Here is a 16,836-nt window from a genome sequence, read left to right on the forward strand (position 1 = left end):
TGCAAAAACTATGTTCTTTTTGTGTTTTTCATAGATGTGTTTATTGTGTACCATGTGTGTATTAGGGCTGAAAAAATTATACATTATCTCTAAAGTCAGCTATGAAAAATCGAGGACAGATATTTCAGTTGTCAGATTTTCATATACTTTTTGAAAGGTCCATCAAGAGATGACTTTACAACTTAACCTGAAGAGTACAAGTATTCACCTTATACCTATGAGAGCATATAGCAAAAAAATGCACAATTATGACTAAAATTCATGAAAAAAGAAACAAAAGTCTGAGAGCATTTTCTTAAAATAAGGATAAGGATAACGTAAACACGTACAACATATACAGGTATGACTGGTTCCACAAAAGCACAGCATTGTCTTTGACCACTGGAAGAGAAACCCTGCTGGTGTCGATTCTGAAGCAGCAGAACAGTCAGTATTGCTTGTTACTTTAGCTCAAAATCATGAGCTTAAACAAAGAGCCACATTAGTTTTCCATGGTGGTGATTTAGCTCTTGGTGAACAGTACCATTGTTTGTCAGAACATTTTAAACACAAAGGTTTGCAAAAAAAGGCCCTAATGCAGGTGTGAAAGGGTTGACGATTGTACCATCATATACGCATATTCAGAAAATACTCATTTTCATACTGTAATAACTTCCAGCTCACATTCTGTCTAACGCTCCCTGTGCGCCATACTTAGCCTACTGCTGTATTTCTGTGTTCAGAAGATGTTTGTGGCCAGCCCTTACACTGACCCGGTCATTGCTCCTGACTCGGACCCCCAGCCTCTGGATGCTGGAGATGGCCTCATCTGGGTGGTAGGACCCGTCCTGGCTGTGGTCTTCATCATATGCATTGTCATTGCTATCCTGCTCTACAAGAAGTAAGTAATGATGGTTGATTTAGGTGTAAAATTTTAACTTGAAAGATGTGAAAAACGTGTGGCCAGTGCTGATTATATGGGGTTAAAAAATATTTAACCAGTAATATCAGCACATATAATTTTGTATTCATTTATTTTAGATTTGAATTTTGTACTTTCATAGTTTTAGTTTAGGGAATCATAATTCCCTATCATAATAGATTTAGGGAATCATAAACCTTCAAAGGAAGGGGGGGCAATTATTTATTATCACCCACATTTAATTCCTCAGGGATATGAAGCTGAAGTCAGCTATACACCAGCTTCTTGTTTGAATTTTTTCCATTCCACCTTAAATGGTACCAGAATGGAACTGCGGCACCATTTAAGGTAGAGCGGGAAATTTAGCTAGCTAGCTACTGAGACATCAGCACACTACTAGCAATTTTTAATAGTTGTTATGAAGAAAATGACCATACATAATAATACAAGATAATACAATAGTTATAATATCATTATAGAGAAAATACATTTGAGTTATAATATTTTAATGGAGAAAATACATTTGAGGGTCTCTTTAGTCGCTCGCACAGCCACCTTGCATTTTTTTTCCTCAAACACTCTGCTTGGAGTGTGACTTTGGTTTGGAGGGTCATGAAGCCCTAACACTTTGCCCTTCCCCTCTATCTCAACAAAAATCAGGACACCCTACCCCTAGACGTGAACGTACAAAACAGAGGGGTAAGGGCTAAGTGGTAGGGTCAAGGTGTGAAATGAGATTGGGTTTAAACAGTTGTAATCACTGTTTTCAGAAATGTTTAGGTTCTTTCTGTTTTAGTTCAGCATTTTCAGCTCCAGAGGAGGCTGATTTACATTTGAGAAGAATTGCCAGAATTAGCAGACTTATCAAACAAGTGATTGAATGAAGGAACAAGTGAATGCGTGAACGAGATGTGGGTCAGAATGAAAGGAAAAAGAAGTGCTTGGTTAGATGGGTCGAAGAATGCAGCTCCAGTCTGACGGGGAGAATGTAAAAGCTGTGATTAAATATGTAACATGCTGCTATTTTGGGAGCAGAAGATAATAGTATTGAAGAAAAAAAGATTAAATGATATCAGGAGATAATGGAAAAGCAGCCAAACGGCAGCTCTATTTTACGGGGAAAAAAGCCCAAAGTCGGAACGCAAAGTGAGGACGATATAATGACTCTCAAGCAGTGGCAGAACTGAGAGCCGACATTTGCGGCACTGTTTAATGTTTTTCTCTACCTTTATTGAGAATGAAAACAATTACATTTGCCCAGGGAAGAGCGCACACCTGTCTCTGCTTGGCTGGAGACCACTCTGAATTGGCAGAATCATCTCGGACAGGGAGATATTTTCGCCTGCCAAATTACCAGCATGACCTTGCCTGTCCGTTCTGGCAGATATTATAGTGTTCAAACATTAAAATCAACACTCTTAACTATTTCACCAAAATAAAATCAGATTGGCTGCAGACATGGTGCATATTATATATGTATACATATATATGTATGTGTATGTATGTGTGTGTGTATGTATATATATATATATATATATATATATATATATATATATATATATATATATATATATATATATATATATATATATACACATACATACATACATACACTCACCAGCCACTTTATTAGGTACTAATTACTAGTAAAAGATTGGACCCCCTTTTGCCTTCAGAACTGCCCTAATTCTTCGTGGCAGACTTTCATCAAGGTGTGGAAACATTCTTCAGAGATTTTAGTTGGTTTTATGAGTTACTGTTGCCTTTCTATCGTCTTGAAGCAGTCTGCCCATTCTCCTCTGACCTCTCACATAAACAAGGCATTTTCGTCCACACAACTGCTGGATATTTTCTCTTTTTTGGACTGTTCTCTGTAAACCCTAGAGATGGTTGTGTGTGAAAATCCCAGTAGATCAGCAGTTTCTGAAATACTCAGACCAGCCCGTCTGGCACCAACAACCACGCCACGTTCAAAGTCACTTAAATCACCTTTCTTCCCCATTCTGATGCTCGGTTTGAACTTCAGCAGGTTGTCTTGACCACCTCTACATGCCTGAATGCAGAGTTGTGGCCATGTGATTGGCTGATTAGCCATTTGTGTTAACAAGCAATTGAAGAAGTGTACCTAATAAAGTGGCCGGTGAGTGAGTGTGTGTGTGTGTGTGTGTGTGTGTGTGTGTGTGTGTGTATATATATATATATATATATATATATATATATATATATATACACACACATACATACATACATACATATATATGTGTGTGTGTGTGTGTGTGTGTGTGTGTGTGTTTGGTCTAAAAGAAATGACCTAAAATGACTTGGAAAATAGTCTGCTTCCACTGACTTACATTAAAGGTAAAGTAGGTTATTTCTTTCTCCTATAATCATTTTGGAGATACAATGTTATATATATATATATATATATATATATATATATATATATATATATATATATATATATATATTAGGAAACTGAGAACCTGAAACAAATATTTTGTTGCTGTTGGATTTTACAAGAACTTACAAAAGGAGAAAAAAACCAACCTTAATGCAGAAATGATTTATTCACAGTACTTCTGGACCATTTCTATTTCTCTGTTCATTATAAAATATGTATAAAAGAACACTGCTATATTCCAACTGTGTCAAAAAGCTTTTGTCATAACAGCAGCAATATCAAATAATGTTATTGTGGCCAAAAGGATGAACAGGGATATAGATGTTTCTATAGCACTGAGAATTAATGCTAATTAATAATAAACATGAAGTTCTTACTGAATTGTTATCAGGAACAAGAAGTCCTGATCAAATCTCAAGGCAGATATATTGACAAAAAATACTGTATATATTGTAAACTGATCCAGTAAACTGGTCCATGTCTCATTCATTCACTCATTCATTCGTTCATTCATTCATGTGTATATATAAGAGTAGCTGCGCAAGACCTGGTAGAAACTGTCACCATTAGATAAACAGTACTTAAAACTTTCATCTTTGAGAAAAAATCAAGCTGTACTCGTGCTTCAGAGCTGAATAAAATAAATGTTTCTGATTTATAATATTTAAATGCACATTGCGCTAATTATATATATATCACTGCTGTCAATGAAAACCTTGTATCTCCATTTTTGGTTGTTTTCCAGTTTTTGACATAATTTTAAATGTACAATGTGTGTAAATTTCATGAAGAATGGACCAAAAGAAATGGCCCAAAATGACTTGGCTTAGTTCCATTGACTTACATTAAAAGTAAAGTAGGTTTTTCCCTTTTCCTGTAAAGTTATCATTTTGGAGATACAAGGTTTTCTTCTGACGACACATATGAGTAGTGCATAGAAAATGACAATGATAATAATATGACCAGTGACAGGTGATTCCAAACTCTTTAGCAGTAGCGTAAATCTACCCGTGAGCCTGACCGCTCTGAGAGCCGCTTCCATTTAGTCCGGAACCGTCTACTCCCTCAGGGCCCGGAGTTAAACGGTCCCCCGATGGAGCGCACCGTTATCTGCAGGAGGTGTCATGTAGCCTGTGCATACAAATGCATAATATTGATTTTTCTTCTTTCTTTCTCTCCCTGTTTCCTGTCTCTCCCTCTGTCCTCTTTCATTGTCTCTCCTGATGTCCCTCGCCACTATCTCTCCCTCTGTACTCCTTCACTATCTGTCCCTCTGTCCTCCTTCACTATCTTACCTTCTGTTCTCCTTCACTGTCTCTCACCTGTCCTCCTGCACTCTCTCTCCCTCTGTCCCCCTTCCACTATCTCTCCCTCTGTACTCCTTCACTATCTTACCTTCTGTTCTCCTTCACTGTCTCTCACCTGTCCTCCTGCACTCTCTCTCCTTCTGTCCCCCTTCCACTATCTCTCCCTCTGTACTCCTTCACTATCTGTCCCTCTGTCCTCCTCCACTATCTTACCTTCTGTTCTCCTTCACTGTCTCTCACCTGTCCTCCTGCACTGTCTCTCGCTTTGTCCATCTTCCACTATCTCTCCCTCTGTTCTCCTTCACTATCTCTCCCTCTGTCCTCCTGCCCTCTCTCTCGCTTTGTCCATCTTCCACTATCTCTCCCTCTGTTCTCCTTCACTATCTCTCCCTCTGTCCTCCTGCACTCTCTCTCCCTCTGTCCCCCTTCCACCATGTCTCTCTCTGTTCTCCTTCACTATCTCTCCCTCTGTCCTCCTGCCCTCTCTCTCGCTTTGTCCCCCTTCCACTATCTCTCCCTTTGTTCTCCTTCACTATCTCTCCCTCTGTCCTCCTGCACTCTCTCTTGCTCTGTCCCCCTTACACTATCTCTCCCTCTGTCCTCCTTCACTGTCTCTCCCTCTGTCCTCCTCCTCTATCTCTCCCTCTGTCCCCCTCCACTATCTCTCCCTCTGTCCCCCCTCCACTATCTCTCCCTCTGTCCTCCTTCACTGTCTCTCCTTCTGTCCCCTCCACTATCTCTCCCTCTGTCCCCCTCCAACATCTCTCATTCTGTTCCTCATCACCATATCTGTCCTTCTCTACTATCTCTCCCTCTGTCCCCACACCATCTGTTCCTCTGTCCCCTTCAATTCACTGTTTTTCTGCATCTCTCTTTTGCCCTTCTCTCTCTTTATGTCCCTCTCTTTGTCCCTCTTTCTCATTTTTGTCTGTTTCTCTCTCCTTGAATGTGTTTCTCTCTTTCTCATTCTGTCTCTCCCCATTCTCTCCCTTTCCCTATTTCTCTTTTATCTATCTATATATTTTCTCTCTCCCTCTATTTCTTTTCTCCCTCTCTCTGTCTGTCTCTTCCTTGTATTTCTGCGCTCCCTCCTGCTGCGATGTCTTCTGTGGGGATTTCAGTAAACCGGACAGGTAAGTCAGTGCTGGGCTCTAATTGCCGATGGGAGATTACAGTATTTATTCTGGAGGGAGAAAATCTCCAATCTCAGACACTGAAACCTGCTAATGGGGAAACAGCATGGCTAATAATAGTCCAATTGGCTTTCTGTTATATAACATTTAGCAGATAGCTGCTGGAACTGCTATTAATTGCCAGTTTATGCTTGCAGATTGCATATATTGATTCCTGTGCCCTGAGTCTAGTTAAGGTCCTGAGTTTGTGCGTGGGTGTTTTTTTTTGTGTGGTGTGTGTATTGCTGCTCATTAGCAAGCGCAAGAACTCAGAGCCGGGCACTAAGTGTTTACTGAACAACGCTGAAATGATGGCTCATCACCCCACCGACCCCGTTGAGATGAGACGCATCAACTTCCAGACGCCAGGCTCGTAAACACACACACTCTTCCACACATTTAATACACACACTCATGCATATGGACACACACACTCTGTGACCCTGCACATATGTGGAGAGAACACTGGGGCTTTGTATAGAAGCTATGGTGAAAATGAAGAACGACCTGCAGGGTCAGCCACTGTCCTTCAGCAGCTAAAGGAGGAAAAGATCAGCACAGCCACAAAGACCCCATTATAACCTTAGACTGCAGAGAGAGAGATAGAGAGAGAGAGAGAGAGAGAGAGAGAGAGCAATTGCTCTTTATATTTAAATGACTGCATTCTAGGGATGTCCCAGTCCAGTTTTTTGCCGCTTGATCCAATGCTGAGTATTGGCCAATTCAAAGTATTCCAGTGCCGTCGCACATAGGGTGTGTTTACATGCACTCAATAATCTGATCATAACAGGATTTCTGCAGTTTTCCAATTATTCAAATGGTCTTGTAAACACCATACTCCAATATAGAAATATGATTAAGAAATCTGAGAAAGAGAGCTGAATTTTAGCTCATTAATCAGATTTCTCAGGACACGTGAACTCTTACTCCAATTTCTATCAGATTTCTCAGTCTACGCATGCATGAGAAAGATGGCAGTACCAGATATAAGCAAGCAGTTTTGCCGCGAGATGGAAGCAAAACACTTTTGTAGCGGTGCTGAAACCCAACGCAAATTTTAATTGGATTTAAAGGATACTTCACCTTCTAGATAATGTATGTTCATATTTTCAGGTAAAGTAGCGCAATGTTTTAAAAAAAGCTGCCGTTTGAAGTTTGAGTTTTACATTAGGTTTAGGTCTCTGAATTTATCGGCTGGTTGCAAAGCTGAAATTTGATTACTGCCTGACTTATGTAAACCTGGAGTTTCCATTTATCTGATTAGTGTAGTGCATTTAAACGCATTGTTCAGATTACTGACTAAATCTTTTTTTTCTGCAGTTCTCAGGTTAGTAAGTGCGTGTAAATGCACTCATTGTTAAGTATCAGCCAATTCAAAGTATTTCAATGCCATCAAACATAAAGTGTGATTACATGCACTCAATAATCTGATCATAATCAGATTTTTGCAGTTATCTGATTATTCAAATGGTCATGTAAACAGCATAGGTTAATAGTGGCTTATTATTCTGGGACTTTTTTTCACTTTTTAATAAGAACCGTTTTTAACAATTAGAGAAAATCTGAAATATTTATATAGGGCAAAATAGTGCTCATCCCCACATCTGCACAGGCCTGGCAAAATGTTGTTTCAGATATTAATTTCTTCAAGGCTAACTTTGGATTCTTATTTGGATGGGCCCCTATAGATGATCTATAGATACATATGATATTAACAAACTTTCTGGTGATACTCAGTTGATTGTCAACAACATTAACACCTGTGCAGGTTCTTCAGTGTAACTGCTGCACCATTTAAGTTGGAACAGGAATTTTGAAAACAGAAGCCAACCTGAGCTTTGTTGAATTCTTCATACATGTGTCCTATACACTCATGCCACAGAACGTCAGACGTGGAATTTGGTCATTCACTCTATAGTGCTATGGCTTGTTTTGCACACATGGCCCCAAGACTGTAGCCTCGTCTGATGTCTGATGAAGCTGATCGAGTCAGTGATTCAACAAACAGTACAAGAGGAAAGCATGTGCCCATGTTAGGCTAAGGCTAACCCCAAAAAGTCCAGCCGTTTCTTTATGTCTGCTGCCTTAAAAAGAGCCACTCCTAACAAAGGTCTACTGTGTTTTCATTTGAATCATGACTAAAACACCAATACAGGACAAAAGTAGCAATGATAACATGGTTTGTACTGTTTGTGCGTTGCATTATCTTTGCTTATTTGTGGCATGTCTGATACAAAAGTCATACCTGAGGAAGAATTTCACTGCTATACTGGACGGACTGTAAAATACTGTCACACTGCAGACATTTAGATCTCCTTCTTAATTTATAAAAACATATCTCAGTGCTGCAGGTTGCGGATGATGCCTGTTTACATCAGAACTACTGGATAGGGCTTAATGTAGCTGATAGTTGAAACTGATCCAAAACATTTTCCTGCAGTGGCTCTGATTCTTATCCTTTGGACTGGATCAGGATATTCATACCACATCTGTTTACCATGATTATGACAACCAGGTTATAAATTTGCTTCTCACTGTGACCTGTCCCAGATAATCGTTTCTTCAAATGTTAAAAACCACCAGAGAATCATCATCAGCATGACATCATACACCACCCATTCCTCACAGAGCCCTATGCATTATTCAGCAGCTTGTAATATGCATAATATTTAACTATTAATTAGCCTCTTAGTATGCATACTCTTAAGCGGCGCCCGTATTATCATCTCAGAATTACACAGCCCTGATAGCCTGATTGTTTTTGTTGCTTATTCAACCAGATAGCCAACAAGTCATTTACCGTCTGTACCGAAACCCTCTTACAGTTCAATCCTGATAATATATATCATTATAATCATTATGTTTGTGATTATGTAACTATATCATTATAAATCTAGTGAACAAGTTTGTTCAATTCTTCCTCTCTAATGTAAATTTTGTAAATACTACATTTTCTATGTTCTATTGTTTTCTTATGTTTATGGTTTAGTTTTAAATGCTTTGCCAATGATGTTACCTGTAATATTCATTCCAAAAAGGCAATATTAAATATTAAAGAAAAGAGAGAAAAAATAATGGAGGGTGATAGAGAATAAAGGGAAAAGTTGGATGGAAAGAGTGAAAAAAGGAGAGAATATGGGGAAAGGGTGAGAGAAAAGGCCAGAAAGAGGCAGACACAGATAGGAAAAAGAAAAAGAAGAGCAGAGAGAGAGAGAGAGAGAGAGAGAGAGAGAGAGAGAGAGAGAGAGAGAGAGAGAGAGAGAGTTTTAATTAAATCTGACCTTTAGAGTTGGTGCAAAAGCATTAATTGATACTTGACATAAACAGATATTTGTGTCACAGTGTGATAAACACTCTCCACTGCAGGAGGCACTGCGCTGTTTTCTGGACAGGACTTAGAGGGCCAGATGTACATACAGGCACAGGCGCAGCTCAATTTTGAGCCTTAATGCAACTGCAGTATACAACCTCAACACCAACACAGCTGTGATTAACAATCAGTTGTCTAAAGCCAAGGTTACACTAAACTTTTACCCCATTTTAGCTCCGATTCTAAGTATGGCCGAGTCTGTACTAGTCAGCTCTAGTCTGCAGATTTCAGTCGGAGTCGACAGTTGGAGAGAGAATCGAGAATCAAGACCCAGATTTTTTTCAAACATGTTCGATTTTTTTGACCCGACTTTTAGTGAAACCTAGTCGTGTAAACTGGTCAATGACTCAATCTGAGCAGACTTCTGCAACAGCCAATGAAAACTAAGAGCGTGAAAGAAGAAAATACAGCAAGTAAACAAAGAAAAATGGTGAAAAGTCTCTCACATGTGGAGCGAAGCTTTTTAATGAGCTGAGTTTAAGGCACAAGCAAAATCGAGTTTAAAAGTCTAAAAATACCAGACTGATCACATTTTAAATCCATGATCCTCACTTGAACATGTTTTAAAACATGTCTCAGCCCAAACGGCAGAGAAAAAATTCAGCAGCAGCTCCATGAGTCTCCTAGTAACGGGAGAACGCGAGACTTAGTGAGGGTTCCGTTCAGCTTAAAGTTGTGTCGTGTGTGATCCCCAATATTTCAGTCACCCAAACAAAATCTGCAAAAACCAGCCATATAGTGTGAGATGCAGTCTTTTTACAATCCGTTTAGACTTAGACCACGTAGTGAACTCAAGGATAGGCAGCCGATTATCATGCAAACTGCATAGCCCTGCCCAGTGACTGCTCAGCGATTAAGAGATGGTAGTGATAAGAAATCATCTTATCCCACCAAAACATTTGACAGAGGTTTTAGGAACACAGAGGTTTTGACACAGGAATCCGATTCATGCTAGGTTTTGCACTATTTTGTTAAAGCAAGTCTCCCACCACCATGCTTTTGAGTCCCTAATGCAAATTTACAACTGGTATTAAAAGCCAGAGAAAATTACAAACAAAACCGGCCACCTCATTTTTGCCAAGAGCACAGTCCATAAACAGTTTGTTTAGGTTTGTGGACCAGTTTTTTACATAACACACTGGCAGAATGTCTCCAATATACGCCTGAAACTGACACGAAACACTTAACACATCACTCCCAGAGCACTTTGCTGTTTTTTAAACTGAAATATATAATCGGGGCTCTGTGTGTAAGAGTTTAATTGATGTTTATTCGTAGTCCACTATCACACTACAGCCACAGCACAGTGAAGTTTATTCAGGCTGTGAAAATGTGTTTCTTTTTTCACACCAAAATCCTGAATGTCTGTAAATCTGCTGCAGTTGGCACAAACTCCCTCTTTCCTCTTTCTAATGTTCTCTCTTTCTCTCTCCTTTGTCTTACTTAAGCTTTCTCGATCATTCTCTTTGTCATGTTCTCTCTCTTTCTCTCTCTACCCTCTTTCCTTCTGTTTCCTTAAACTCTCTTTTTCTCTTCCAAAGACTCACTTGTTTTTTTCTTTCCTTTCTCTCTTTACCTTCATTTCCCTTTTTCTTCTCTCTCTCTCTCTCTCTCTCTCACATTCTGTCTTTCCCTCACTGTCTCTTTCCTTCCTGTCTTTCTCATGCTCTTTCTCTTTCCTCTTTCTGATGTTCTCACTTTGTCTCTCTCTCCTTTGTCTTTCTTAAGCTTTCTCACATATTCTCACTCTGTCTTGCACTCTCTCTCTCTCTCTCTTCCTGAAAGAAAATGTCCGTTTCTCAGGAGGTGTGCTCATTTATGATTCATAGCTGTGAGATCGCACCTGCCTGGATGAAAGTCTAGATCCGTCCTCCAGAGCCCACCCGCCACCTCCCCAGCCTGTGTGTTCTCCTCTCTCTCTTTCCTTTGCGCTCTCTCTCTCTCTCTCTCTCTCTCTCTCTCTCTCTCTCTCTCTCACACACACGCACATATACACACACACACACGTAGAGGAGTAAGGATGACACACTCCTCCGTTCTCACACGCTCTTGTTCTATTTCAGTCCATACACACACCATACAGACACAGTAAAGCACTCGTTAGTTCAGCTGATCTTCTGACTAACGGAAATTCTGGTTTGTTCTCCTCTCCCTCTTGCGCTCTCCTTTGACCTCTGACCCCCTACAGGTATGATGAGTCACCCCCCCATCCCCATCTCGGAGCTGGCAGAACACACAGAGCTTCTGAAGGCCAATGATAACCTGCGGCTCTCCCAGGAGTACGAGGTGACTAATGAGACTGAGAGAGAGAAGGGGGAGGGGCAGACAGAGAATGGGAAGAGTCTGGAGGGACAAAGAATAGAAGCAGAGAGGAAGAGGGAAAGAAAGAGAGGGAGACAGAGAATAGGAAGAGTCTGAAGAGAGAAAGAAAAGAGGCAGAGAGAGAGAGAATGAGAAGAGTGGAGAGGCAGAGAAAGAGCAAGAGAGATACAGGGAAAGCAAAAGAGGGAGAGAAGCAGAGTGAAAGAGAGAGAGAGAGCGAGACACACACACACAAACACAGGGAAAGTGAAAGAGAGAGACAGACAAAAAAAGATATACAGGAAGAGCAAGAGAGAGGCAGAGGAGAGATAAGGGACAGAGAGAGGCCAGAGAAATGAGAGGGGCACAGAGAGAAATAGATGATGAGGAGAAAGAGGTGATGAACAAAGAACTGGGGTAGAAAAGAGAGGCAGAGAGAGGAGAGAGAGAAAGTGACAGATTAAATAAGGAAAGAAATAGAAAGGAGATATTGTGAGAGAATGGAAAAGATTGAAAACGTTTGTGGAAGAGAGAGAGATGGTGGGGGAAGAGAGAATGAGACAGGAGCCAGAGAGAAAAACAGAGAGAAAAATGATGGGGTTATAGAAAGTGATGGAGTAGATGGGAGGAGAGAAAGTGAGAGAAAAAGACAGAGTAGAAAGCAGAGAGTGAAGACAGAGAGAGGGTGAGAGAGAGATAAAGAACAGAGAGAAAGTATTGAAAAAAGATGAGTTGCAAGATAATTAAACAGAGATTGAAAAGCAATAGAGAGAAAGAGAAAGAGAGGTGCACACAGTGACAAAGATGGGAGAATGTAATGGGGATAGAAAAGAGAGAGGAGGGAGAGATAAGGGAAAGATGGGTGAAGGAGATAGAGAGATAATGGAGAGAAAGAGAATTATGAGAATAGAAAAGAGGGTGTGGAGAGAGAAAGGGGCATAGAGAGAGAGATCTGAGGAAGAAGAAGAAATAGCAATGATAGGACAGAGGAAAAAAGAGCTGGGAGAAAGAGAGAGAGAGAGATGATATAGAAAGAAATAAAGATGAGGGAGTGAGAAACACATGATAGAGAGAAGGATGTGAGAAAACAACAGATTAAAAAAAGAGATTGTATAGCAATACAATAAAAAATAGATTGAAAAGTAAGCAAGATGATTGGGGGAGAGACAAATGATAGGAGACGGGGAGTAATGGGACTAGAAAAGATAGAAGGGGGGTCAAAAGGGAGCATATATGGTGGAAGAAGGGAGGAGAAAAGAGAGAGGTGAGGGAAAGAGAGCATAAAAGACAGAAAAAGTAATGTCATGAAAGAGGAGAGTTTGTGAGAGAATGAAACCAGAGAGCATGAATGAGAGAGTGGAAAAACAATAAGAAAGAAGAGAAGGAACAAAAAGAAATTAGAGTTTGAAAAAAAGAAACTGAATAGACTGAGAACATAGAGAGAGAAAGAAGTAGATGGTGAGAGACGAGAGAGATAGGTGGAGGGCAAGAGACATAAAAAAGTGTTTAAAAAGTGAATGAGAGAAAATAATAGGTTGAGTGAGGCTGAAAGAAAGCAAGGAGAGAAAAAAAGAGCGCATGTTGGAGAAAAGAAAGAAGACTTAAAGAGAGTAAGGAGGAGAATCTGAGAGAGAATAAAGGAGATAAGAAGAACGAATGAGTGAATGAGAGAGACGGAGCGAGGCCAAGAGAATTAGTGAAAGAAAGCAGGACGAAGAGGAAGAGAGCACATGCTGGTGAAAGGAGAGAGAGAGAAGAAGAATAAAATAAAGAAATATTTAAAAAAAAGTGAAGAAGAGAGATGGAGCGAGGCCGAGAGACTTAGAGAAAGAAAGCAGGATGAGAAGAAAGAGGGTGCATGTTGGTGAAAGGGGAGAGAGAGAGAGGGAGAGAGCTGGTCATAAAATCCAAGGTGACCTTGCTGAAGCTCATCACAGGCAGCCGTCTTGCTGTAGCTGAGAGGCTGTGGAAGTGCTGCATTATACAGCTGATGTTTTATTGAGGACTAGCTGCGAGCAGTTTTGCTCATCAGGGAGGAAAAACAGCAATAATACACCATCTCTCGTCCGAGTGAGTCAACGCTAGCTGTCCATTTGGCTTGGAGAGAACAAATCAGCGAGGCTCGGCCAAACGCCGCTCCCCTTGTAGCGCAGTTCTAACCTTTTCAAACCCATAATTGTGGGAGTAAATTGTTTTTATTGTTGCTTTTCCCTCTTTGTCACAGTCCATCGATCCTGGCCAGCAGTTCACGTGGGAGCACTCCAACCTGGAAGTGAACAAGCCGAAGAACCGCTATGCTAACGTCATCGCCTATGACCACACCAGAGTCGTCCTTGTACCAGTTGATGGTACGGCATCTACAGCTATACAGAATAGATTGACATAAAGACAGAAACTAAAAAGTTACAGGCATTGATTTTCTGCTGTATTTTCTCTCTTTTGAGAGTCCAGTAGCAATCACCTTGGTACCAGGGAGCTCTGTAGAGACAGTAACCCTTATATTAACAGCCGCAAACTAAACTCTGCAGGAAGGTCTTAAAAAAGATGGTGCTTCACGGGTCCTTTAGTAAATAAAATGGTTCTATATAGAACTATGAACACTAAAAGAACCTGTTGCTTGATTAAAATGTTCTTTGCATCATGAAAGAGTTCGTCAGATTGAGCGTGTATACGTGCACTCAATAATCTGATCATAATCGTATTTCTGCAGTTATCCGATTATTCAAACGCTCTTGTAAACAGCATACTCTGATGTAGAAATTAGATTAAGAAATCTGATAAAGAGAGCTGGACTTTAGTTCAGTAATCTGATTTCTCAGTGTATGTAAACTCTTAATCTGACTTCAATCAGATTTCCAAGTCTGCGCATGTGCGAGAACAGATGGTGGATGTTGCAAGACGCTGTTGGAGCGGTGCTGAAACCAAACACAAAATAAAGAATTTGAATATTATTCATCTTCTAGATGATGTATGTTCATATCTTTAGGTAAGATGGCGCAATGTTTTAAAAAAAAAAGTTGAGTTTTACATTACGTTTACGTTACGTCCTCTTCTGTGAGTTTATTGGCTGGTTGTGAAGCAGAAATCTGATTACTACCTGACTCATGTAAACCTGGAGTTTCCCATTATCTGATTACTCGAGCATGTAAACATGTTGACATATTACTGACAAGGTACTGATTAAAGATACTGAGATGTACCATTGAGGGTTCCACCCCTGTGACAAGAGGGGCACTGCCCCAATGACAATTGACTGTGGTATTCCATTCACATAGTGACTATACCATTATTTCTGAAAGTGTATATAGAGCCCAAAATGGTTTAAGCTTGTATCAATAGAAGAGCCCTTTTAGAACCTTTTCTAAAAGGTTATGTATAGAACCATCAATCGCTCATTCATGCACATTTTCCATCAGTCTGAAGAGCCATTTCATGGACAAAAAAAGGTTCTTTGAGAGCTTATGGTTCTATATAGAACCATTTTCTTTACTAAAGAACCCTTGAAGCACCATCTTTTTTTAAGAGTGTAGCTCTTCAAGACCAGGGTTGGAGACCACTGCCCCAAACTTTATAATTGATCATTAACATCAATAGCAACAGTAGCAATTCCTCCTGTCTTGATTGTCTTTACTATAAGATATTCCAATAATTATACCAACTACTGCATACACAATCAGAAATGTCTCTCACAGTTAAATACCCATAAAAAACACAACCAGATGCAGTCAGAGAGAGAGAGAGCGAGAGAGAGAGAGAGAGTGAGAGACAGAGATAGAGAGAGAGAGCGAGAGCAGAGTCTGTGTTCTATGATGAACTGACAGAACAAAAAGTCTCTGATGATGTAGAATCATCTGCACGGTGACATTGTGGGGCAAACACATCTTTGCTAATGCATTTTTGAGTAAGTTCCATTCCGCATGCCGTAACTTTTATTATTATTTTTCTGTATTCATATTGAACAATGATCCAATTATTACATCACAACATGTTTTAAATTCCTGCCTCGTGACACTGATGTTTTGGCTTGTTTCTCACGTGAGGTGATCTGTCCGTGTGCAACTTGTTCACGACAAGAGAAATTCACATAAATGAGTAAATCTGCTTCACCCCTCCACCCAAAATCTGATCCGAATACTGTTTATGCTAGTAAGTCTTAAGAGTGAAAGTGGAAAACAAATCAGAGTGCAAACATTTTTTTGGCATTATTAAGTTATAGGGAGCCTGTATTATATTACTCTAGATTTCAGCCATATACCTCCAAAACCATGACAAAATCATACTTTATACAGGTAAACCATATGGGTTGACATCTATCATGTTGAAAATTTCTTGAAGAAAGTGCTTGCTGTACTCTTCACTGAGAGTGCTGAGATCTGTACAATATCAATAAGACCATAAAAATGCAGTGAAATTGTGAGTAACTTCCCAAGCAGTTCTTTGTAATATTCTTGTTTCAGTATGTGGTTTCTGATCTCAACTTGTCTTCAGACTTTCATACTACTTCTCTAATTTGAGGACCTACCAAAATCCCTTCTTTGATCACTTATCCTGGGAAACGGATTCTTGACATACATTAATACAGCATTGTTTTGATCTACTGCCTTGACAAAGTTCTTCCTCATCCAAATTTATAGCATAATGAATGCTTCGGATCAAAGACATACTACCAGTCTTGCTTGTTAGTTTCTTAGTGCGTTTTCACACTTGTCCCAAGTTGAGTATTCACCCTGGATCAATTCTGGGCTTGTTTGGGGGAGGGGCTCATTATTGCTGGTTTTCTTTTACACACAGCTTCCACCTGAACCATGGATTGATTGCATACATCACTTTTCTATGCACAGGTTTGCAAAATCTGTATGCTTCTTTTTATTATTTTCCTTGGATACAAGCACTCAAGCAACAAATTCTTGTCTCCACTGTCCACAACAATCCTTTCCTTGCCATCATGAAACTTGAAAAGTGAAGTGCCATGATAAGTTGAAGCAGTCACGTTACAAAATGACGCAACACCACACTCGGTGCCAGGAGCATAAGGCTTCCACATGTGCTGTGGCCCGCACCAGAGTCCGCTGGAAGTGAACCCTAGACCTCAGATTTCATGAGGGCCAGAGATTGGTCCTCTGGACCGCTCCCAGGCTCGAAAAACAAATTTTACCCATGACCAAACATATGGAACTTGTAGAGCAAACTGTCCTAGATCCGGAAAATAAAATCTAGTGTGAAAGCACTCTTAGCTCCAGTTTAGCAAAACTAAAAACAAAAAGTGTGAGAACAGATTTGAATTCACTTCCACCTCATTTGGTGAGGAACAATAAAATTTTCTCTTTAGTTTGGTTCAATATGTGTGAACACTCCACTTAGAAGATAACTGTGGTCTGGCAAAA

The 16,836-nt window shown here is 40.0% G+C and overlaps 1 protein-coding gene across 8 annotated transcripts in view; it reads left to right on the forward strand.

Moving 5' to 3' along the window:
• Positions 1-16,836, forward strand: part of LOC108433088 (receptor-type tyrosine-protein phosphatase S-like) — a 209,459-nt gene that overhangs the window by 165,209 nt on the left and 27,414 nt on the right. For 5 of the 8 annotated variants that reach the window (XM_017707415.2, XM_017707420.2, XM_037530993.1 and 2 more), the window contains 5 exons: positions 723-880; positions 5,731-5,742; positions 6,038-6,150; positions 11,340-11,437; positions 13,677-13,800. In XM_017707415.2, coding sequence (XP_017562904.2) covers positions 723-880; positions 5,731-5,742; positions 6,038-6,150; positions 11,340-11,437; positions 13,677-13,800 — 505 coding nt within the window. The remainder of the gene's footprint in view (positions 1-722; positions 881-5,730; positions 5,743-6,037; positions 6,151-11,339; positions 11,438-13,676; positions 13,801-16,836) is intronic. The other 3 variants (XM_037530991.1, XM_037530995.1, XM_017707422.2) reach the window with 1 other exon arrangement.

This window comes from Pygocentrus nattereri, chromosome 19 (assembly GCF_015220715.1).
Source record: "Pygocentrus nattereri isolate fPygNat1 chromosome 19, fPygNat1.pri, whole genome shotgun sequence".
NCBI classification, from domain to species: domain Eukaryota; kingdom Metazoa; phylum Chordata; class Actinopteri; order Characiformes; family Serrasalmidae; genus Pygocentrus; species Pygocentrus nattereri.